At 36.7% G+C, this 20,790-nt stretch overlaps 1 protein-coding gene across 1 annotated transcript in view; it reads right to left on the reverse strand.

The window, feature by feature from the left end:
• Window positions 1–20,790, reverse strand: part of HCFC2 (host cell factor C2) — a 54,196-nt gene that overhangs the window by 4,538 nt on the left and 28,868 nt on the right. The window contains exons 7-13 of the mRNA XM_010853461.1: window positions 15,860–16,027; window positions 15,285–15,337; window positions 9,424–9,601; window positions 6,159–6,362; window positions 5,541–5,614; window positions 3,521–3,658; window positions 1,839–2,024 (exon numbers count right to left, since the gene is read on the reverse strand). Of these exons, the coding sequence (XP_010851763.1) occupies window positions 1,839–2,024; window positions 3,521–3,658; window positions 5,541–5,614; window positions 6,159–6,362; window positions 9,424–9,601; window positions 15,285–15,337; window positions 15,860–16,027 (1,001 nt within the window). The remainder of the gene's footprint in view (window positions 1–1,838; window positions 2,025–3,520; window positions 3,659–5,540; window positions 5,615–6,158; window positions 6,363–9,423; window positions 9,602–15,284; window positions 15,338–15,859; window positions 16,028–20,790) is intronic.

Raw genomic sequence — 20,790 nt, forward strand, 5'->3', positions numbered from 1 at the left:
GATCCAACCAGTCCATTCTGAAGGAGATCAGCCCTGGGATTTCTTTGGAAGGAATGATGCTAAAGCTGCAACTCCAGTACTTTGGCCACCTCATGCGAAGAGTTGACTCATTGGAAAAGACTCTGATGCTGGGAGGGATTGGGGACAGGAGGAGAAGGGGACGACAGAGGATGAGATGGCTGGATGGCATCACTGACTCAATGGACGTGAGTTTGAGTGAACACCGGGAGTTGGTGATGCACAGGGAGGCCTGGTGTGCTGTGATTCATGGGGTTGCAAACAGTCGGACATGACTGAGTGACTGAATTGAACTGAATAATATGCAATGTTGAGCATTTTTTAATCCCACTACTGGGCAATACCCTGAGAAAATCATAATTGAAAAAGACACATGTACCCTAATGTTCACTGGAGCACTACTGACAATAGCCAGGACATAGAAGCACCCTAGATGTTGTTCAGAATGGATAAAAGAAGTTATGGCATATATGTACAATGGAATATTATTAAGCCATAAAAATGAATGAATTTGAGTCAGTTCTAGTTAGGTGGATAAACCTAGAGCCTGTTATACAGAGTGAAGTAAGTCAGAAACAGAAAAACAAATATCATATATTAACACATATCTAAAAGAAATCAGTCCTGAATATTCATTGGAAGGACTGATGCTGAAGCTGAAACTCCAATACTTTGGCCACCAGATGTGAAGAACTGACTCATTTGAAAAGACCCTGATGCTAGGAAAGATTGAAGGTGGGAGGAGAAGGGGACAACAGAGGATAAGATGGTTGGATGGCATCACCAACTCTATGGACATGAGTTTGAGTAGGCTCCAGGAGTTGGCGATGACAGGAAGGCCTGGTGTGCCACAATCTATGGGGTCACAAAGAGTCAGACACAACTGAGGAACTGAACTGAACTGATGGAATCTAGAAAAATTGTATTGATGAACCTATTTGTAGGGCAGGAGGAGAGACTCAGACATCGAAAACAGACTTATGGATAGAGCAGGGGAAGGAGAGTATGGGACTAATTGAGAAAGCAGCACTGAAATATATGCATTACCATGTGTAAAACCAATAGCTAATGGGAGGTTACAGGGAAATCAGCCTGGAGCTCTGTGATAATCTAGAGGGGTGGGAAGTGGGGGTGGGCAGTGGAGAGAGGTTCAGGAGGGAGGGGACATGTGTATACCTATGGCTGATTCATGATGATGTATAAAAGATACCAACACAACATTGTAAAGCAATTATCCTCCAATTAAAAATAAATAAATTTTTAAAATATCACGAATGAGGATTTCTCTGGTAGTCCAGTGGCTAAGACTCTGTACTCCCAATGCAGGGGGCCCAGGTTGATCCCTGGTCAGGGAACGAGATCCTACCTGTTGCAACTAAGACTCAGTACACACAACTACTGAGCACTCTAGAGCCCACGAGCTGCAACTACTGAGCCCATGTGCCACAACTGAAGACCCTGGGCCCTAGAGCCTGTGCTCCACAAAAAGAGACGCGATCATGATGAGAAGCCTGCTCACCGTAATGGGAGAGTAGCCCCCACTCACCATAACTAGAGAAAAGCCCATGCAGCAACAAAGACCTAGCACAGCCAAAAATAAATAAATAATTAAAAAAAAGACTCAGCACAGCCAAATAAAATATTTTAAATAAATATATATCATGAGTGATTAGCAAAAAATATTTTTAAAAAATTTAATCCACCCCTTTTAGATATCTCTCATTTCATCAGACACTAAAAGGAATCTTTAAACTGATAGTTTTACTTCATGTACAACATTTCAGTAATTTAAATCATTAAGTCTTGACCTGATGTCTCACCTTTGAAATTCTGACCGCAGAAGGAGCTCCAGGAAAACCGGGAATACAGGTTTTAAATTCACTGATTTTGCTGAAAGGGCCTATTCCACAACCATTGATGGCAGCAACCCTGAATCTGTATCCTGTGCCTGGAACAAGATCTTGTTTCTTAAGTAAACTGTAGTCAGGTACGTCTGCATTTCCTATCTAAAATGTAATATATGCAAAAGTCAAAGAAAAGATGCAATTAATTATTTTTCATTGAATAACAAAACTTTTAAAGAATGAATTAAGTTTTAGGGTTGTAGTGCACATTATTTATTTTCCTCTTTCATATATGGAATGAACCCCCTCAAAACAAAAGTAAATAAGCCCATAAATTGGTGATTCTCATCCAGAGGAAAAGCGCCTTTCCAGTTGAGAGTCACTGGTTATAAAAAGAAATATAAAGGTATTTTGCACATCAAGAATACAGAGAAAAGAGAAAAAAACTAACCACTATTAACAAAGTAACAACTATCTCCATGTAAATTTAACTTGGAATAAAAGTCTCAGAAGATTTACTGTCAGTCTAGCCAGGAATGATACCTTTTGGACATCAGCAAGCAAGCTTGATAGAAAAGGAACAACTAGCATGCCAGCACAGAGCATTTAAAAATTAATATTCAGCAGATACTGAATAAATATTAAATAACCAGACTGCATACTCTAGGTAGGAAGCTCATAACACCTACAACTTTCAAACAGTTTTTACATCACTACATCACTGTGAAACAGTGCCAACGTTTCATCCCATTTTTAAGGGAGTTACTTCATTTCACAGATGAGGAAACTGAGTCTCAGCGAGGTTAAACAAGTGATTTGTCCAAGGTCACACTGTCAAGTGCTGAAACTGATAACTCAAACTCAAGTTTACTATATGTTTCCTTCTTTTGGGAAAGACAGATAGCTACCAGGCCCTTAGATACAGGTATTTCCATATATATGAAATCAAACTACAGCCAGAAATTTTGTTAGGCATAATACTAACATAATATTAATCAGGATGTCTATTTTTGCTAAGAATTGGAAGATTCAATATGTAAAAGTGGGACACCAGAAAGCAGTATTAGAGAAACTAAAATATAATGATAAATGTTATATTCTCCATTTGTAAGATCTTTGGGAGATTCAAACCTGAATATCCATTTTGTTGGCAATTCCCTCTCTGCAATTCCCATTCCAGAAAAAAATTAGTTCAGTATGCTTTGGAGCTATTATCTGTTTCATAATTCTTAGAAGATTAATGTCTCTATCTATATAAGGTCCTCGCTGTATTCAATAGTGTTAAGGGCTTAACATTCTTAAATTATGAAATTGGGACTAACAAAAGTTCTAAGTTAAAAAAAAGTTCCGTTCTAAACTCTCCAGGTAACAACATTAGAGATACTTCAAGAAATCTTTATCTGTACTGGCCAGACTGTATCATTTATGACTCAAAATCCAGCCCAATGAGTGTATAAGACTTTTAAAAATAACCTGCTTGTGATATATTTTATAAACAGAGCCTTAAAAAAGAATACAATAACTAATATAAACTCTTAATTATAGGTACTAAACAGATCGCAATTTCACTCATTCAAATGTCCTGAATCAGGCTTACTTCTTAAAGTTCCACGTTTGAGGCTTATAACTAACAGTGTAGAAAACACATCAATAGCTACCTTTGAAATGCTTTGCTTCCCTTTTGGCAGCAAATAAAACTGGCTCACCAAAGCTGTATTATTTTTAAAAATTCCTACGTCACACCACTGTCGTTCTCCTGCTTTCACCATGGCCACCGGATTTGAAGGAGTCTCTTTCTAATTTCAGAGAAAGAAAAATTTATGAAGACTCTTACTGAACATACAAGAAATGCCAAGATTTAATAACTCCATGCAGTGATCTACAAGTACGTATATGGGTAAACGCCACAACATTAATAGCTCATAAGTAAATAAACTCTTAACAGATTAGGTCAACTGACAGTGAGACAGGGATGCCAATTCAAACACAGGGAGTGACAGGCATTCTCCAAGTCAGTAGCTCTGTGCTATCAACCTAGCTGGAGTTAGCATGCTTTCCAATCAGTGACACGTTAAAATGCCAGCTGTTTTATAGAACATTGTCATTTCAGAGACTCTCTCAGAAAATGTAATAATCCCTTTAGTGTGACATTACAACTCACTCCAAAAGGAGCGAATAAGGAAAAATTCACTGCAAGCTGGCTTATTTCTAGATTCAAAAACAACTAGCAGAAATTCAGTGATCTTTGCACTTGAAATACCTGTGATTCTCCAAACCTAAAAGGAGAAAAAATGTTCAAAACTAAAATGCAATTTGAATATAATTTAGCATACACTAAAGAGGAGCAGATTAAACAGTTTGACATTTTTATCTTGCTTTAACAAATAAACTTCCTGTACCTTAAATTACTTTTAGTGATAAGTGAATTATACTTATCCTTTTTATGCCCATCTTCTTTATAAATGAGACACTGTTTCCAGAAGCTCAAAACAAATATGTACTTCAGTTATTTACTTCTGTCTTAAATATATAACAGCAGAGGTACATGCTTATAATTCACAGTACTTCTTATTGAGGCTATCGCACATGACAAAGTGAGCTAACCAGAAGAGTCTTAAAGGTTTTTAAAAGAGAAATAGCTTTAAACTTGTTAAAACGCTCTTCAACAACTTTTATAAAACAACTGGCTCCAATATTAACTATAGATACCATTCCAACTGATGCACTGTAAAACAGATTTAAGAGAAAAAAATCATTTTAATAATTCTTCTTTGAGAAGAGTTATTAGAACACTAGCACTTAACATTCTGGAAAGGTGAAAGCTGATGAAGGTAAAGACATGATCAAAATCCACAGAATCATGACTGAAAGAAAACTAAAACTACAGACTATTCTTGAAGGTTCTAAATGGTAAATGTTAGGTTAAATAAAAACTCTTGTTCATAGCAATAAAGTTGAAATGACTGATAATTTAAAAACATGCAAAACCACATATATGTATTATCCTCCTATTCATCCACTTGAGACAATCTTAGTATAATATTTGTGAGGCACATTCCTGGCATTTAAGTTTGGTACCAGGCAGACTAATTCTGGCCTTCCACCAAAAAATCCAATGTTAGAGATTATTAGGATATCCTACAGGTATGTCTGACTCCAGATTGCAATATTTTGTTGTTCTCCTATTAAGCAGCTAGCAATAAAACCATTCAAGTTTTATGTTCTATAACATGTCCTTTTATTCTTTAAATTGTTAAGTAATTTACATATATACATATATCTATGTATATACACACATTTCTGATTATGAAAGTTAACATTATAGAAAAAGACTGAAAACATAAAGTAAAAACTATCTTTGGCCCCACGACCTGAAGAAAATCATCTAGCACTGTAGTGTAGATTTGTGTGGACTCATGTGAGAATGTGAATGTATGTACTGTGTGTTTTTAATAAAATTGGGAATGCACTATATATATTATTTTTTTATCCAACTTTTTCCACTTAAGATTCTACTGTGAACATTTTTCTCTTTAAGCCTCCATTTTTCAATCTGTGTCAAGTAATTACTAAGAGGATACCCAAGAGCCTTTTCCTGAATTTAGGTTGAAGTTGCTCAGCATTTAAAGCGTCTTTAGCCACCTGTGGGCACGTCTCATCTCCAGGGCATATACTTACAGAAAACGGCATCGTGGCAGCGTGTGCCTCCACACGGCTTATCTTGGTTGCAGGTAGTGCACATGTTTCATCAACTAAAAATTAAACAATTCATCAGATAAGACTTACATAAGCACTGAGCAAACAGACACAGTAAAATATAACTTATAAATATGCAAAAATAGCCAGAGGGAGAAAAAAATCACAACAATTAGAAATATGGACCCTCTAACTTGAACTAATTCACAAAGCTCATTTTTCAAGGATTTGATGACTAGCTGGAACTTCAGAGAATGTTTGCCAAACATGAAATACAATTCCTATTGCAAAATCATAAAATAAGAATTTACAAAATCAGAAATTGATCAAGCTATAAGAACTGTTACTCCATAGCAGAGAACTAATCTTTTCTAAGAAAAAAAAGTTTTGCTGAATAAACTCATGGTAGGAAAGATAAAGTCTGATTGTATTACAGTGCAGCAGAGAATATATTATATAATGATTTTAAATGAAATGCCTTTATCTTTTTATATTCAATTCAATCCAAGATGAAATGCAATTCCCATCTGAAACAAATAAGTTTGCTGAATTTCTATACAAAAATGGCTCAAAATACAGTATGTGAAACACATTTCAAACCTTCAGCTTTGGTACTGAATGTTGTTAGTGAAGTTTCATCTTTAACAACTGCCCCATTTGTACTGGATGATTCAGTTTTAATGGTCTGCTGGGTTACCATAGTTTGTGCGCTGGAAACAGTACTGGATACAGAAGTTTCAGGGATTACTGTTCTTAAGTCCAGGCAACTACTTAGAACACCTATATTTGCTGAAGTGTGAGGACCTAAAATTAAACGGAAAAGATTAACTGTTAACAAATGAATATCTGCAAATAACTGCTGTATCTTAGAGTTCTTGTCACCCAATTCTAAGCATTTTCAATTTTAAAATCATTAAACGTGAACACCACAAATATCAGCCATATGACTTAACCATTAGGCATAAAATGTCAACATTTAGAAAAATAAAATGCATCATATCCATGGATGTCTAACTTCTCAGCTCCTTCCTCCATTCTAAACCCTGAATCACTGTTCTTAAACTCTTCTCAACGATAGATCAAATGGCCTTGCCTTCCATTTTAGGGAAAGAAGGCTAGTGCACTGGGACGACCCAGAGGGATGGTATGGGGAGGGAGGAGGGAGGAGGGTTCAGGATGGGGAACACATGTATACCTGTGGCGGATTCATTTTGATATTTGGCAAAACTAATACAATTATGTAAAGTTTAAAAATAAAATAAAATTTTTAAAAAAATTAAAAAAAAAAAAGAAATAGAAGTCATCAGGCATGAATGCCACCCATTTTCTGCCTTCTCTTGTCCTAAACTAGAAATGTATTTATGACTGTGCCCAGCCTCTCTGTCTTCTCTTCCATTTCAGAAGATGACTTCTCCCCTAAGGTAAGTTTAATCTATTCTCTTGTGCTCTTGGTCCCATTCCTTCCCCTATATTTTGGGATCCTCTTTTATCAATCATTCCTTTCTCTTCAGGGTTTTCAAACTCTTCTGTGGAAGTTTTGGCCCTCAGTCTATACACATCATCAAGTCTTCTCCAGTCACCATCTTCCCTTGCTACTTTCCTTCAGAGCAGTCTACTTTCTTGACCACCCCAATCTGATTGAGCACACCACTCTAAGGAAATGGCTCTGACAAATGTCCAGGGATACTTAGCTCTAAGGGATACTGATCAATTTTCATTTACTTGACCTCTCTGTAATATAAACAATGCTGACCACATACTTTTTTTTGAAGTTGTTTCTGTCTATGACTTGTATTCACTCATGTATGCATCATAAATGTATAGTTATAAATTGTAATACCCACTACAGAGGTAAAAAAATATGATACCATTATAAATGTATAGTTATAAATGGTAATACCCACTACAGAGGTAAAAAATATGATACCATTTTTTTTGGTTCTTTGCCTAACCTTCTTGGGAAGCCTTTTTAATCTCTTTAGCTGACTTCTCTTGTTCAAATGACTCTTTAAATGCAGGTATTTTCCAAGCCCTATCTTGTCTCCCTTTGCATATTTCCCTGGTGCTTTAGCTACCATTTACAAATCATACATCTCTCAACTATGTATGTCCTAGGTACAGTGTCAGGTCCTGAGAATCCAGCAGTGAACAAGTCAGAGAAGGTCCTTGTTCTTGTGGATATCAGATATTCTTAACTTTGAAATTAGTATTTCCAGCCAAGAACTGCCTTCTAGACTCCAGACCTAAGTATCCAACTGTCCATTAGAAATCTTTACCAACATGTTCCTCAAGTGCCTCAAAAACAGCAAGTTCAAGGTTGAGCCTATCTTATTCCCAAATCTGTTCTTGCTTCTGTATTTCTTATCCTGATGAAGAGTATCATCATCCACTGAATATCCAACCCAGAAAACTGGGAGTCATGTTCGACTTGTTTTCATTTATCATATACAACCAGTTTCCTAGTCTAATAGGTGCTACTTTCTAAAAGTCTCTGAACTAATGTATTCTCTCCTCTCCATCTCACCCACTGCTTTAGTCTCTATGCATCTCTTTCTAACAAGTCTCCCAATCATCTCCTATAATAGCTCTTCCTGATGGTGAGGCTAGAATGTCCTTTCCAAAATAAAAAAACAAAAACTAATCGTGCCACTCTTTCACTTTTGAAAAATACCAGTTACTCCAACCTACGGAGGAAAAGCCCAATCTGCTCTTGTTAACCTGAGACTAGCTAGCCATTCATTTACATATTTGAATATCTACGATGTGCCAGATGCTGTCATTGTATAACCACTCGTTTCCCCATTTGCCTAATATTAATTTTATCCAAACTGCCTTATAAGTACGATTTAGAGTACATGATTTAGAGTACATTAGGATCGTAAAATCTCAAAGCTCATATTTGTTTTCAAGAATGTAAACTTCTTTACATGATGGACATAGAAAATCACTATAAAAATTTAAATTGATGTCTAGTACTAAGCTTTTATAATTCTGACCAAATGAGTCGCTTACATCAGCAAATCAACAAAACAAAGTCTCTCCTCTTCCACAAGTAATGAAATCAGAAAAACTATAGGAAACTATTTTTCTTGAATATTTTTATCTACCATGGATTCTTAAGGAAAAATGGAAATAAAAAGAATATTTGTCTTGTTATTTACTGAAGAGGGATTAGCTTTTTATTAACTGTCACAATTTTTTCAAATTAAAAATGAAGCCACATATTACTATGCCAGGGATATATCAGAATAAGATTTATAAAGTAATTTTAGATACTGAAATCAGAGGTAACATTTAATGTATCACAAATGATATCAGAATATTCAAATTAAAATCTTTTAAATATAAGAGCCATCAAATTATAAGCTGTTCCATGCATTCAACAAGCTAATCAACAATTCTCATACATGAACTATCCTTCTGAGGATAATACAGTTATTTGCTAAACAAATATTTATTTATTTATTTATTAAGTGACTACGATTTGTCAAGCATGGATCTGGGTGCTTGGGAAATATATGTGAACAAGACAGACAAAATCCTGACCCAAAATACATAATTACAGATAGTTATAAGCACTAGGACAATAGAATAATGGAACAGTAACACTGAACACGCTGGCCAACCTCAAATGGCATACGAGAGCTTGCCTCATTTAAATTCTGTAGTTAATAACTAATCATCACTACTTAGGTAAGTTCTTGCTTGGTATCATGACATCATTTTAATTAGGGTTAATATAGTAATATATATCATCTTTTGAAACTGGATCCAAACTATGTAACATCTACTTTTTCAAAGACTCTAAAATTCTCTATCATTATTATAAAAAGCTTTAGCTTTATTTAAAATGCCATCTTTATACCTTCATTTTTCCTTAGCATATCCACCACACAACTATTATGATTAGAAGCATTAGCTGCCAAAGATGAATGCAAAGAGGCATTAGAATCAGTTGATGCTTTGATATCTGGTTTGTTTTTCACTGAAGTTCCTTTCACGGCTGTATGTTCAGATTTCACACTGTTCACTATATCACTGATCTACAAGAAAGAAAATAATTTATTGCAGTAAGTAATGTTCAATTAAATAGAAATATATGTAAAAACAAGCAAAACAATTTACAACTTAAATGCTTTTGAAAATAAATTCTCCAAAATATAAAATAGCTTAAATCATAGCCTTATATTATTCTTTAAATTTTATAATAGCTTAAGAAAACAATTTCTTTTCATTTAATATCCATTCTCAAAAGATCAGTTCTGAAGGGAAAAGGAACAGTAAATTTCCAGGGAATAAAATTTATATTTTACAAGTGGTAGCTAGTATTCAAGTAAATACGGACAAGCTAGACCAACCTAGACAGCATATTAAAAAGCAGAGACATTACTTTCCCAACAAAGGTCCCTCTAGTCAAAGCTATGTTTTTTCCAGTAGTCATGTATGGATGTAAGAGTTGGGCCATAAAGAAGGCTGAGCGCCAAAGAATTGATGCTTTTGAACTTTTGTGTTGGAGAAGACTCTTGAGAGTCCCTTAGACTGCAAGGAGATCAAACCAGTCAATCCTAAAGGAGATCAGTGCTGAATATTCATTGGAAGGACTGATGGTGAAGCTGAAACTCTAATACTTTGGCCACCTGATGCAAAGCACTGACTGCTTGGAAAAGACACTGATGCTGGGAAAGACTGAAACTAGGAGGAGAAGGGGACGACAGAGGATGAGATGGTTGGATGGCATTACCAACTCGATGGACATGAGTTTGAGTAAGCTCCAGGAGTTGGTGATGGACAGGGAGGCCTGGTGTGCTACAGTCCATGGGGTCTCAAAGAGTTGGACATGACTAAGCGACTGAACTGAACTGAATAGGTGACAACTCCCAAGGTACTGAGTTTAACATTCTGGTCAAATTTTCTTAACAAGATTAGACATGTATACTAAAGATTTTGTGTGTGTGCTAAGTCACTCCAGTCATTGCCAACTCTTTGCAACCCCATGGACTGTAGCCTGCCAGGCTCCCCTGTCCATGGGATTCTCCAGGCAAGAATACTGGAGTGGGTTGCCATGCCCTCCTCCAGGGGATCTTCCCCACCTGGGGATCAGTGTCTCTTATGTCTCCTGCACTGGCAAGAAGATTCTTCACAACTATAGCACCACCTGAGTGGATAAGGAAATGGCAACCCACTCCAGTGTTCTTGCCTGGAGAATCCCAGGGACAGGGGAGCCTGGTGGGCTGCCGTCTATGGGGTCACACAGAGTCGGACACGACTGAAGTGACTTAGCAGCAGCAGCAGCACCACCACCTGGGAAGCCCTTACTAAAGATCTTTTGAATCCTAAAAGAAAAATCTGTTACATGAAACCTTCAAGCATACGAATTATTTTGTATGACTGAGTTTTCCATACAGGCATCAAGATTTAATACATACATATATCAATATTCTTCACCATTAAACATTTTAGATAGCAATCTTCCTAATCACCTGTTTATTTTCTTAAAGATACTATAATAAACACATTTAAACCTTTTGGTAATTCAAATCACCAATGTAAATATCAGTTATTATATAGCAATAACTTTAGGTCTGCTGAACCATAAAAGTGATCTGGCTTCATTCAAATACCCCAATATTTCCTGCCTCTTCTTAGTCATCTGTTTTTTGTTACTTTTCTGTCTCCATCTTTAATGTCAATTAGAACTATAGTCAATTATAATTTCTCATGGCTCAAAGGATACTTGTTCATAATATGCCCTCTGTGCTGGGCTCAGTCGTTCAGTCATGTGTGACTCTTTGCAACCGCATGGACTGTAGCCCGCCAGGCCCCTCTGGCCATGGGGCTTCTCCAGGCAGAATACTGGAGTGAGTAGCCATTCCTTTCTCCAGGGGATCTTCCCAACTCACATATTGAACCAGGGTCTCCTGCTTTGCAGGCAGATTCTTTATCAGCTGAGCTACCAGGGAAGCCCAATACACACTCTACCTCCATTCTAATTGATGGTGATTATGCTAGTGTTAATAAATGATGATGATGATATGCACAACCATTAGGGACCATTATACTACTTGATAGGCTCCATGATACATATTATAAAGTCTGAATCTCACTTAATTTTCACAAGAATTCTATAAATTGGATAATATCACCCTAGCTTATAAATGGAAAATAATGAGACTCAGAGATGTTAGATAACATACCCATGATCAAGTAGCCAGCAAGCAGCAAAGCAAGAATTTGACCTCAAGTTTATTTCACTATGAACTCCCCATGTCATACTATCTGAGAGTGAAGTGCAAAAAATGAGGCATGCCTTTATAAAGCAGAAAAGGCTGAAGCTAAGAGCCTGTAGATGGAAAGTCATGGACAGGTGAACCATTTTTGCTAAAGAGCCCAGAAAGGCTTGGAAATTGGAGGCATCAGGTTCTTTGGAGGCTGAAGTACAGAGTGGAAATAAACACCAGAGGACCATTGTATGGAAGACTATATAAACAGTGGTTGTATGGGGAGGGAGGTGGGAAGGAGATTCAAGAGGGAGGTGACATATGTATACCTATGGCTGATTCACGCTGATGTTTGGGAGAAACCAACACAATTCTATAAAGCAATTATCCTTCAATTAAAAATTAAATTTAAAACTTAAAAAAAAAGTAGTTGTAGCCCCAGCTCTGCTCTTCCAGTATACAAAGGCAAACAAATTCCACACCTCCATTCTAACTGAAGAAGGAAGGTAGGCACAAAGATTGAAATGGGAGGCTCTGGACTGTGGTACAGTATCTCTGGTGAGGCTGGAGAACAGGCAACCTACTGAAAATGGGGATTAAGTCTGTACACTGAACAGAGACATACCGCTTACCCTGCATTAAGCTCCAGGCTTAAAACCCGTAAGCAAGAGGCTGGAGAAGTCTCAGAGGAAACCCAATGGTCCAAGAGAAAAGATACTAGTATTTGTGGATTCTCACTCAGAAACCCTCCTTAAGGTCTACTAACCAAACATGCCCATATGCATAGAGCCACTATGGTCTGAATATTTGTGTCCCCTGCAATTATATGTTGAATCTAACCCCCAAGGTAATGTTATCAGAAAGCAGCACCTTTGGGCTGTGACTAGTGCCCTTATAAAAGTGGCCAAGAAAGATCAGTTGTTCCTTCCACCATGTGAGGATACAATGATAAGTTAGCAGTGTGCAACCCTGCAGAGGTTCCTTACCAGAACTCGACCATACAGGTGCCCTGATCTTGGACTTCCAGACTCCAGAAATGCAGGAAATAAATTTTTCTTGTTTATAAGCCATCTAGGCTATGGTATTTTGCTAGAGCAGACCAAATGGACTAAGACAGCCTCCAAGCTCCTTTTTAATGCCTCACTTTAAACATGAAAGGATACTAAGCATCACCAGACATTTGTTGACAGGCTCTAATATGGAAGTCCAAGACCAACTTTTTTTAAAGGGAGCTTGAAAAAAAGAAATAATGCTGAGAGCAGAATATAACTCAACCTTTTTTTAAAGAAGCATAATTCTTGAAGAGATAAGAGAGATATTATATTTTTGAAGCAAAAATAAAATGCCATAAAAGAAAGAAAGAGTAGGATCAGGCTTTTAGAGAGTAACTATGTGGCTGAATATATTTAAAAATTGAATAAGAGATTTATAATACAAATGAAGAAACTTTTCAGAAAGCAGACCAGACAGAAGAAAAGATAGAAAATAAAAAGTTAAATCAGAGGATTAGTTCAGGAGTACCATCATTCAATAACAGGAGTAACCAAAAAAAGAGAATGTGGAAAGAAGAAATAATCAGTAATGAAAGCCCTAAGTTCCCAGAATGACACAGGCCATTGAAGGGACAGCACAGTGAATAAAGCAAAGACATACACTGTAAGGTACATCCTTGTTGAAATTTCTGAGAACTGGGGATTAAAATGAAACAATTAGGTCTCATGTAAATGATCAGGAATCCAAGTGGCATCCGACTTCTTAACAGCATCACTGAATGCTACAAGACAGTAGAAAAATGCCTTTCAGTTTCTCAGGAAAACATTTCCAATATAGAATTCTATAACACAGCCAAACTACCAACCAAATGTAAACAGAGAAGAGGCATTTTCAGATATGGAAGACCTTAAAAAGTTTACCTTTCATACTCCCTTTCTCAGGAAACTATTGGAGAATATCAAAAAAAGAGAATGACGTGAGATCAAGAAACATAGGCTCCAACACAGAAAAGAGATAAAAGAAGCTTACAATAAAAAACAAACGGGGACTTCCCTGGTGGCCCAGTGGTTAAGAAGTTGTCTGCAGGGGACATGGATTCAGTCTCTGGTCTGGGCAGATTCCACATGCTGTGGAGTAACTAAGCCTGTGTGCCACAGCTACTGCTGTGGCTTCTCTTGTTGAGGAGCACTGGCTCTGGGGAGCGCAGGCTTTGGTAGCTGTGGTGCACAGGCTTAATTGCCCTGCAGTGTGTGGAATCTTCCCAGACCAGGGATTGAACCCATGTCCCCTATATTGGCAGGCAAATTCTTTATGACTAATTCACACTGTTGTACAGCAGAAACCAACACATTGTAAAGAAATTTTCCTCCAATTAAAAAATAAGAAAAAAGGGGAGAGGAAAAAGAGCCCATGCACCACAACTGGAGAGCAGCCCTTACTAGCCACAACTAGAGAAAGGCTACATGCAGCAAAGAAGACCTAGCACAGCCAAAAATTTAAAAATAAATAAAATTTGTTTTTTAAAAAAGAAACAAATGGAAGTTTTAAGATTACAGCTGAGTAGCAGACTTAGAGAAGAATTAGTACAAACTAGAGCATCAAGACAGAGGTTTCTGTAGGGATGGTTATGGGGGCAAAGGGGTGGTAAAGAAAGAAAAAAGAAACTATATGTTCAAATATTTTGAGTTTTATTATTTTATTGGAAAATCAGAGTATGAATTAATGATAGGCAAGAAGAAAATCAAGCAAATGAAAGAGTAAGGCAGTTAACAATGCCAAGAAAAACAAAAAATTACATGAAAAAGGAACAATGTTCATAGCACATTACAGGGCTCAGCTCTGAGTATGTCATCATCACAATGTAAATATCACATAATGATTCAACTAAAAATATTATAAGTGCATGTGAAGAGAAAGGGGAGGAAACAGCAATATTTTAAGAGACAAAAAAAATCTTCATCTTCCATTATTGAAGACAATTGATCTAAAACTAGAAAGTCAGGAAGTGGCAGCACAAGGATTTTATTTATACGCATAAAGGTAGATACAGAAGAAAGATAAAATATTTGAAAGTAGTAGTTTCTAGAGAGGCAGGATCAAGAGCAAATAGGAACAGAGTAGGGGACTGTTGCTTTTTATTATAAACCTTGTAGTACCACCTAAATTTATTTTTTTAAATATATATGGTGTGTATGCTTATGTGTATATTAGCCTCTGATACTATGTGCAATGAGACTTCAATCTCCCAGCCAAGGGTTCTTAATTCAGGCTACTGTCACAATGATATGCAGAGCTTTCCTTAAAAACAGTTACCTGTTCATCATCTTAAAGATTCTGTTTCACTGGATCTGGGGAAAGGCATGGGAACCTGTGTTTATTTGTTTTTCATCTCAGAGGTGAATGTGATGTATAGCCATGGTTGAGACTCCCTATCCTAAGGTAATATAAAATATTAATAAAAACTGGCACTATAACCATAAACATTCATTTACCATTATACATTTTTTCAACTTACACTGTTAGGAATGATGCTATTACTGCCTTGTCTGTGAGGGTCCATCCTGACTCCTGTAGGAATAGGAAAGTTCAGACTGATATGCTATAAATAAACTTCCAAGAAAATATGTTACAATCAAATATTTTTAAAAGTTACATATTAAAGGTTTAAAAAGTAGTAACTATCAAAGTTTATCTGTTTTCTTAATAGTCTGCTTAATAGTTGATTTAAATCCTTTTTGGAAGAACATGTAAAATTAAATTTGCTTTTACTTTCCAAATGCCTGTTAGTTAAAAATATTTTTGAAAGCTGAAATATTTACAAAAACTAATTAAACAAGTATCATGTCAAATTAAGAAAGCACATCGAAATGAACTACAAAAAAAACATTCTACCCTACATATGTATGTGTTCTACTATATCATGATGGTAATACAGCCAAGTTTCAGAGTTGAAACATAGTTGATTTACCAGGTAGGAAACATCATAGCATAACATTTCTTAAACCAGATCTAATCACAAGCTTTTCTATAGTTATCTTTTTTTCATAAAGCATATGAGCATACATGCTCTAAGTGTGAAAATTATACTACCTTGCATATTTGGTGATGCTGAAGGATCTGATGATACAGCTTGGTATGGCAAGTCTGTATTCAACTGCAAAAGATAGCCCTCGACTGTAGGCACTTCATCCCATTTGACATGAAAAGAATTGGTAGTGGCTTTGATCAGTTGTACTTGTGATGGTGCCGGTGGTTTCTCTAAAGAACAAAACTGGATTAAGTATTTAAGTTTCAAATGTATCAACAGTTTCTCTATATAGTTTGTACAGACCTGGAATTCTGAAAACAATAAAAGCAATGAATATTTCATCTGTTCACTAAGAGGGAAAAAATTTACTCAGATAAGAAAAGCTATAGCAGGTCAAATGAAAATAATTTAGAGTTCTGATTCAATGTATTTATCTAATTACTTATGCAAATAAAACTACAAACAAAATAATCCAGGTCTAAGCTGAGTCACCAAATTAAAAAAAAAAATTAATCCTAGAAGAGGGGGGAAAACCAAGTACTTGACAGTTACAGCTATAAATATTTTACCTTCTTCAGGAGCTTTTAATTTTATGAGCCAATTTTAAGCCAAGAGAATACATGTTAGAAATACTGTTAATGTTAGCAAATATGATTTAGAGCTGATATTTTGGAAAAACATAACTTCTTTGAAGTTAATACCTTCTTATCAAAACTTGTACTACTCAAAACAGGTAATTATTTTGGCATAAAATATTACCAACATTTCTAAAACAAGTTACAATCATGGACTCTTAGAACTGGAAAAAAGTACCTAAAATTACTTCTACAATATCCCAGTTTTCTTTTTGCTTACCTACCAAATTAGGGAACTCACAAATCCCAGAGCAGTATATTCCATCTCTAGACAGTTACATAAGGAAAATCTATTCTTCTAGTCAGTTGAAATTCCTTGGTGGCTCAGAGGGCAAAGAATCTGCCTGCAGCGGAAGACTCAGGTTTGATTCCTGGGTTGGGAAGATCCCCTGGGGAAGGAAATGGCAACCCACTCCAGTATTCTTGCCTGGAGAATTCCATGGACAGAGAAGCCTGGTGGGTCACAGTTCATGCAGTCACAAAGAGAGTTGGACACGACTGAACGCCTAACAGTTTCAGTTCACTGAGCCGAAATCTGTAAGTTATAATCTTTATATAACAAGTCTAATATCTATCTCTTTATATCTTTTAGAATAGGGGTCAGCAAAAACAAACTATGGCTCATGGGCCAGATCCAGTTTATGCCTACTTTTGTAAATAAAGTTTTACTGAAATACACCTATGTTCATTTGTTTATGCATTGTCTATGAGTCCAGTTTTTGGGCTTCCCTGTGGGTTTGAAGGGAAGGGAAGGGAAAGAGTAGGGAAGATCTCTATCCCTGGGTAGGGAAGATCCCCTGGAGAAGGAAATGACAGTCCACTCCAGTATTCTTGCCTGGGAAATCCCACGGACAAAGGAGACTGGAGGGCTACAGTCCACAGGGTTGCAAAAGAGTCAGACAGGATTAAACAACTAAACAACAACATGACTCCTTTTATGCTACACCAGTAGAGTTGAGTAGTTGTAATAGAGATCATGGGGGCTTCCCTGGTGGCTCAGAGGTTAAAGCATCTGCCTGCAATGTGGGAGACCTGGGTTCAATCCCTGGGTCGGGAGGATGCCCTGGAGAAGGAAATGAAAACCCACTCCAGTATTCTTGCCTGGAGAATCCCATGGACGGAGGATCCCTTGGAGAAGGAAATGGCAACCCACTCCAGTATTCTTGCCTGGAGAATCCCATGGACGGAGGAGCTTGGTGGGCTACAGTCCACGGGGTCGCAAAGAGTCGGACATGACTGAGTGACTTCGATAACAGAGATCATATGGCACACAAAACTTAAAATATCTACCCTCTGGGTCTTTACCAAAAAAAGTCTTATGACCCTATTTTACAGGATAATTAAGCCAAGTTCCTTCAACTACTCCCATGTAAATTCCTCCATGATCCTATTCACAACTCAGTTTATTTATGTGTCTCAAAGTAAGGCAACCCATACCTAAGAAAAAGCAGACAAATAGACAAGTCCAGAAGATACACCACCCACATAACAGAAGTTACATGAAGAAAAATAGAGAAAGCAGCAGGGTGTAAATCAGTGAAATAAATCAAGAAAATTTCTACAACTGAAGAACATGAGCTTCCAGACTGAATGGACTCACTGAGTACTCAACACAAGGAATTAAAAAAAGACACACAACAAGACACACAACACATATCATAAAATTTAAGAACAGTAGTGACAAGGAAAAAATCCTAAAAGCTATTAAGCATGAGGGGGAAGTTCACATTTAAAAGGGCCAAAAATCAGAAGTGGTTTAGACTTCTCAACAAAAACACCAGAAGTTTGAATACAATATAACACCTTTCGAAAAATATTTTCCCCAGCTTCCAAAATTCTGAAGGATAATGACTTCCAATATACAACTCTATTTCCACTCAAACTGCCAATGTGGTGGGAAGGAATACTGAATGTATTTTCAAACAATGCAAAATCTCAAAATAAATATATCACCTATGCACCCTTTTCCTGGGATGTGTTCTACAAAAAATGAGGAAGTAAACTAAGAAAGGGGAAAATAAGAGATCCAGGAAGCAGGGAATCCAGCACAGGTGATAAGCCAAAGACATCCTCAGGAAGATGATGAAGGGAAACTCTAAGAGGATAGGTGTGTTTAATCTGTAGAAGGCAGAGTTCCAATATACCCTTTACATCCCAGATTGGAGGAGGAGAAATTTCTTCAAGGTGAGGAAACCTGATAGAATATCTGATGCATCTAACCATAATGAGAGAAGATTTAAACAAGAGAGCATAGACTGAATTAGTGGTAAATATATACAAATCTAAAACAAGGTGACCATTACTAATCCAAAGCAAATGAAGAAGTTGTACAAGAGAGATAATCACCTCTCTAGGTATTCTACATAGCTTACCTGTTAATATGTTTATATGGTTAAAGGTCCATCTAGTCAAGGCTATGGTTTTTCCAGTGGTCATGTATGTATGTGAGAGTTGGACTATAAAGAGAGCTGAGCGCCCAAGAATTGATGCTTTTGAACTGTGGTGTTGGAGAAGGTTATTGAGAATCCCTTGGACTGCAAGGAGGTCCAACCAGTCCATCCTAAAGGAGATCAGTCCTGGGTGTTCATTGGAAGGACTGATGTTGAAGCTGAAACTCCAATACCTTGGCCACCTGATGGGAAGAGCTGACTCATTTGAAAAGACCCTGATGCTGGGAAAGATTGAGGGCAGGAGGAAAAGGGGACAACAGAGGATGAGATGGTTGGATGGCATCATCAACTCAATGGACATGCGTTTGGGTGGACTCTGGGAGTTGGTGATGGACAGGGAGGCCTGGCATGCTGCAGTTCATGGGGTCTCAAAGAGTCAGACATGACTGAGCAACTGAACTGAACTGAATGTAAAACACTGAACTCTCATCTAACAAAATGATGGTGTGATCATAATCAGTCAGACTGAGAGAGTGGGGGTTAGAAAAGGTGCATAGGAGAGAGGTAAGGAGTGGTGGGAAGAAGTGAGAAATCCTTGACTTCCATGACTTCCACAGTTTGAAAAATGAGCATATTATGACTAAACTGAAAAAAGAGTAATATATTCATGTCATATGGAGCTATGAAGGTAAATACCATAGGAACTGTTTAACAAACCTGAAAGCACATGCTTGTGAAACAAGTAAGATGGGAGGAAAGTGGGAGCAAAAGACTGCTGTTTTTCATTTTTTAAAACATCTTATGGAAGTATACTAATCTTTATATGTTCTCAAGTGCACAAAACTTAACTAAAAGTTTAAAAAAAAGGCAAGATGAAGAATCTTTATATCCCTCCCCTACCCAAACTGATGCCAAGTTAGCAAGAGAAAAAGCAAAATCTAAATTTTATCTTCATGATAGTGGCCATGATTACTTTTAGACAGATATTCCTGTCTATAGCCTTTTATGGAAAGGTTTATGAAAAACTGGCCATTCAGAGACAGTGATTTTTTATCTTTTAAAAGTCTCAGATCTCTTAGATAATCTTGTTAGAGTAACATAGTTGCTACTGGAAAAAATTTATATGTGCACATTTTTCTTTTAATCTCAGAGACTGATTAGAATCTTATTCTTAGACATCAGCTCATAATTCCCAACTTCAAAGATGAATCATAAGTTCAATTTTCTGTATTTTTTTCCTAACTCCTAGCCTAATATGTTCATTTTTCTACTTTTTGCATAGAAAGCATTTAGCCTCTAACTTAATTGTTCCATTTATTACTTTTTCAAGTATCTTGAAAAAATTTTAAATCTTAATTTTAAAATTAAACTTTCTACATTATAAAAGCAACACATGCTACTGCAGAAAATACAGATAAGAGAGAAAACCTTTTTAAAAAATGTATACTCTCACCTCTTAGCTATTATCACTTTGGTACACAGTATACCCTTACAGATTTTCCTGTTTATACACTTAAAACAAAAACTGGAATCATAGGTATGTTTTATAACTGCTTTTCTCATAAAACAACACATATTATGTCTCCAGATCTGATTTCTCTACTGCCTTCCAGATTTCTTTATTCCCTCAACTGCTTAACTGATCTCCTTATTTCAAACTTAGCAAGGTTTAAATGGAACTTTTCATTTTCTCCACAAGCCTGTTTTCTCCACAATCTTTCCCATCTCAGTAAATGGAAATAATGCCACATTATTCAAGGTAAAAACGTCATCGTTTTTTTCTCTTTCTGTCAACTGCCACACCAACTCATCAGTCAGTTCTGTTAACAAGAAGTGTAAAATACATTTCAAACTTCTCCACTCTCTCCACCTCTAGAGTCGAAGATTTCTTTGACGACTGCAAAAGCCTCTTTGTCTGTGTCTACTTTTGCCCCCTACAATTTATTTTCCACACAAGTTCATTGACAA

Source organism: Bison bison, unplaced genomic scaffold (assembly GCF_000754665.1).
Source record: "Bison bison bison isolate TAMUID 2011002044 unplaced genomic scaffold, Bison_UMD1.0 scf7180017864327, whole genome shotgun sequence".
NCBI lineage: Eukaryota > Metazoa > Chordata > Mammalia > Artiodactyla > Bovidae > Bison > Bison bison.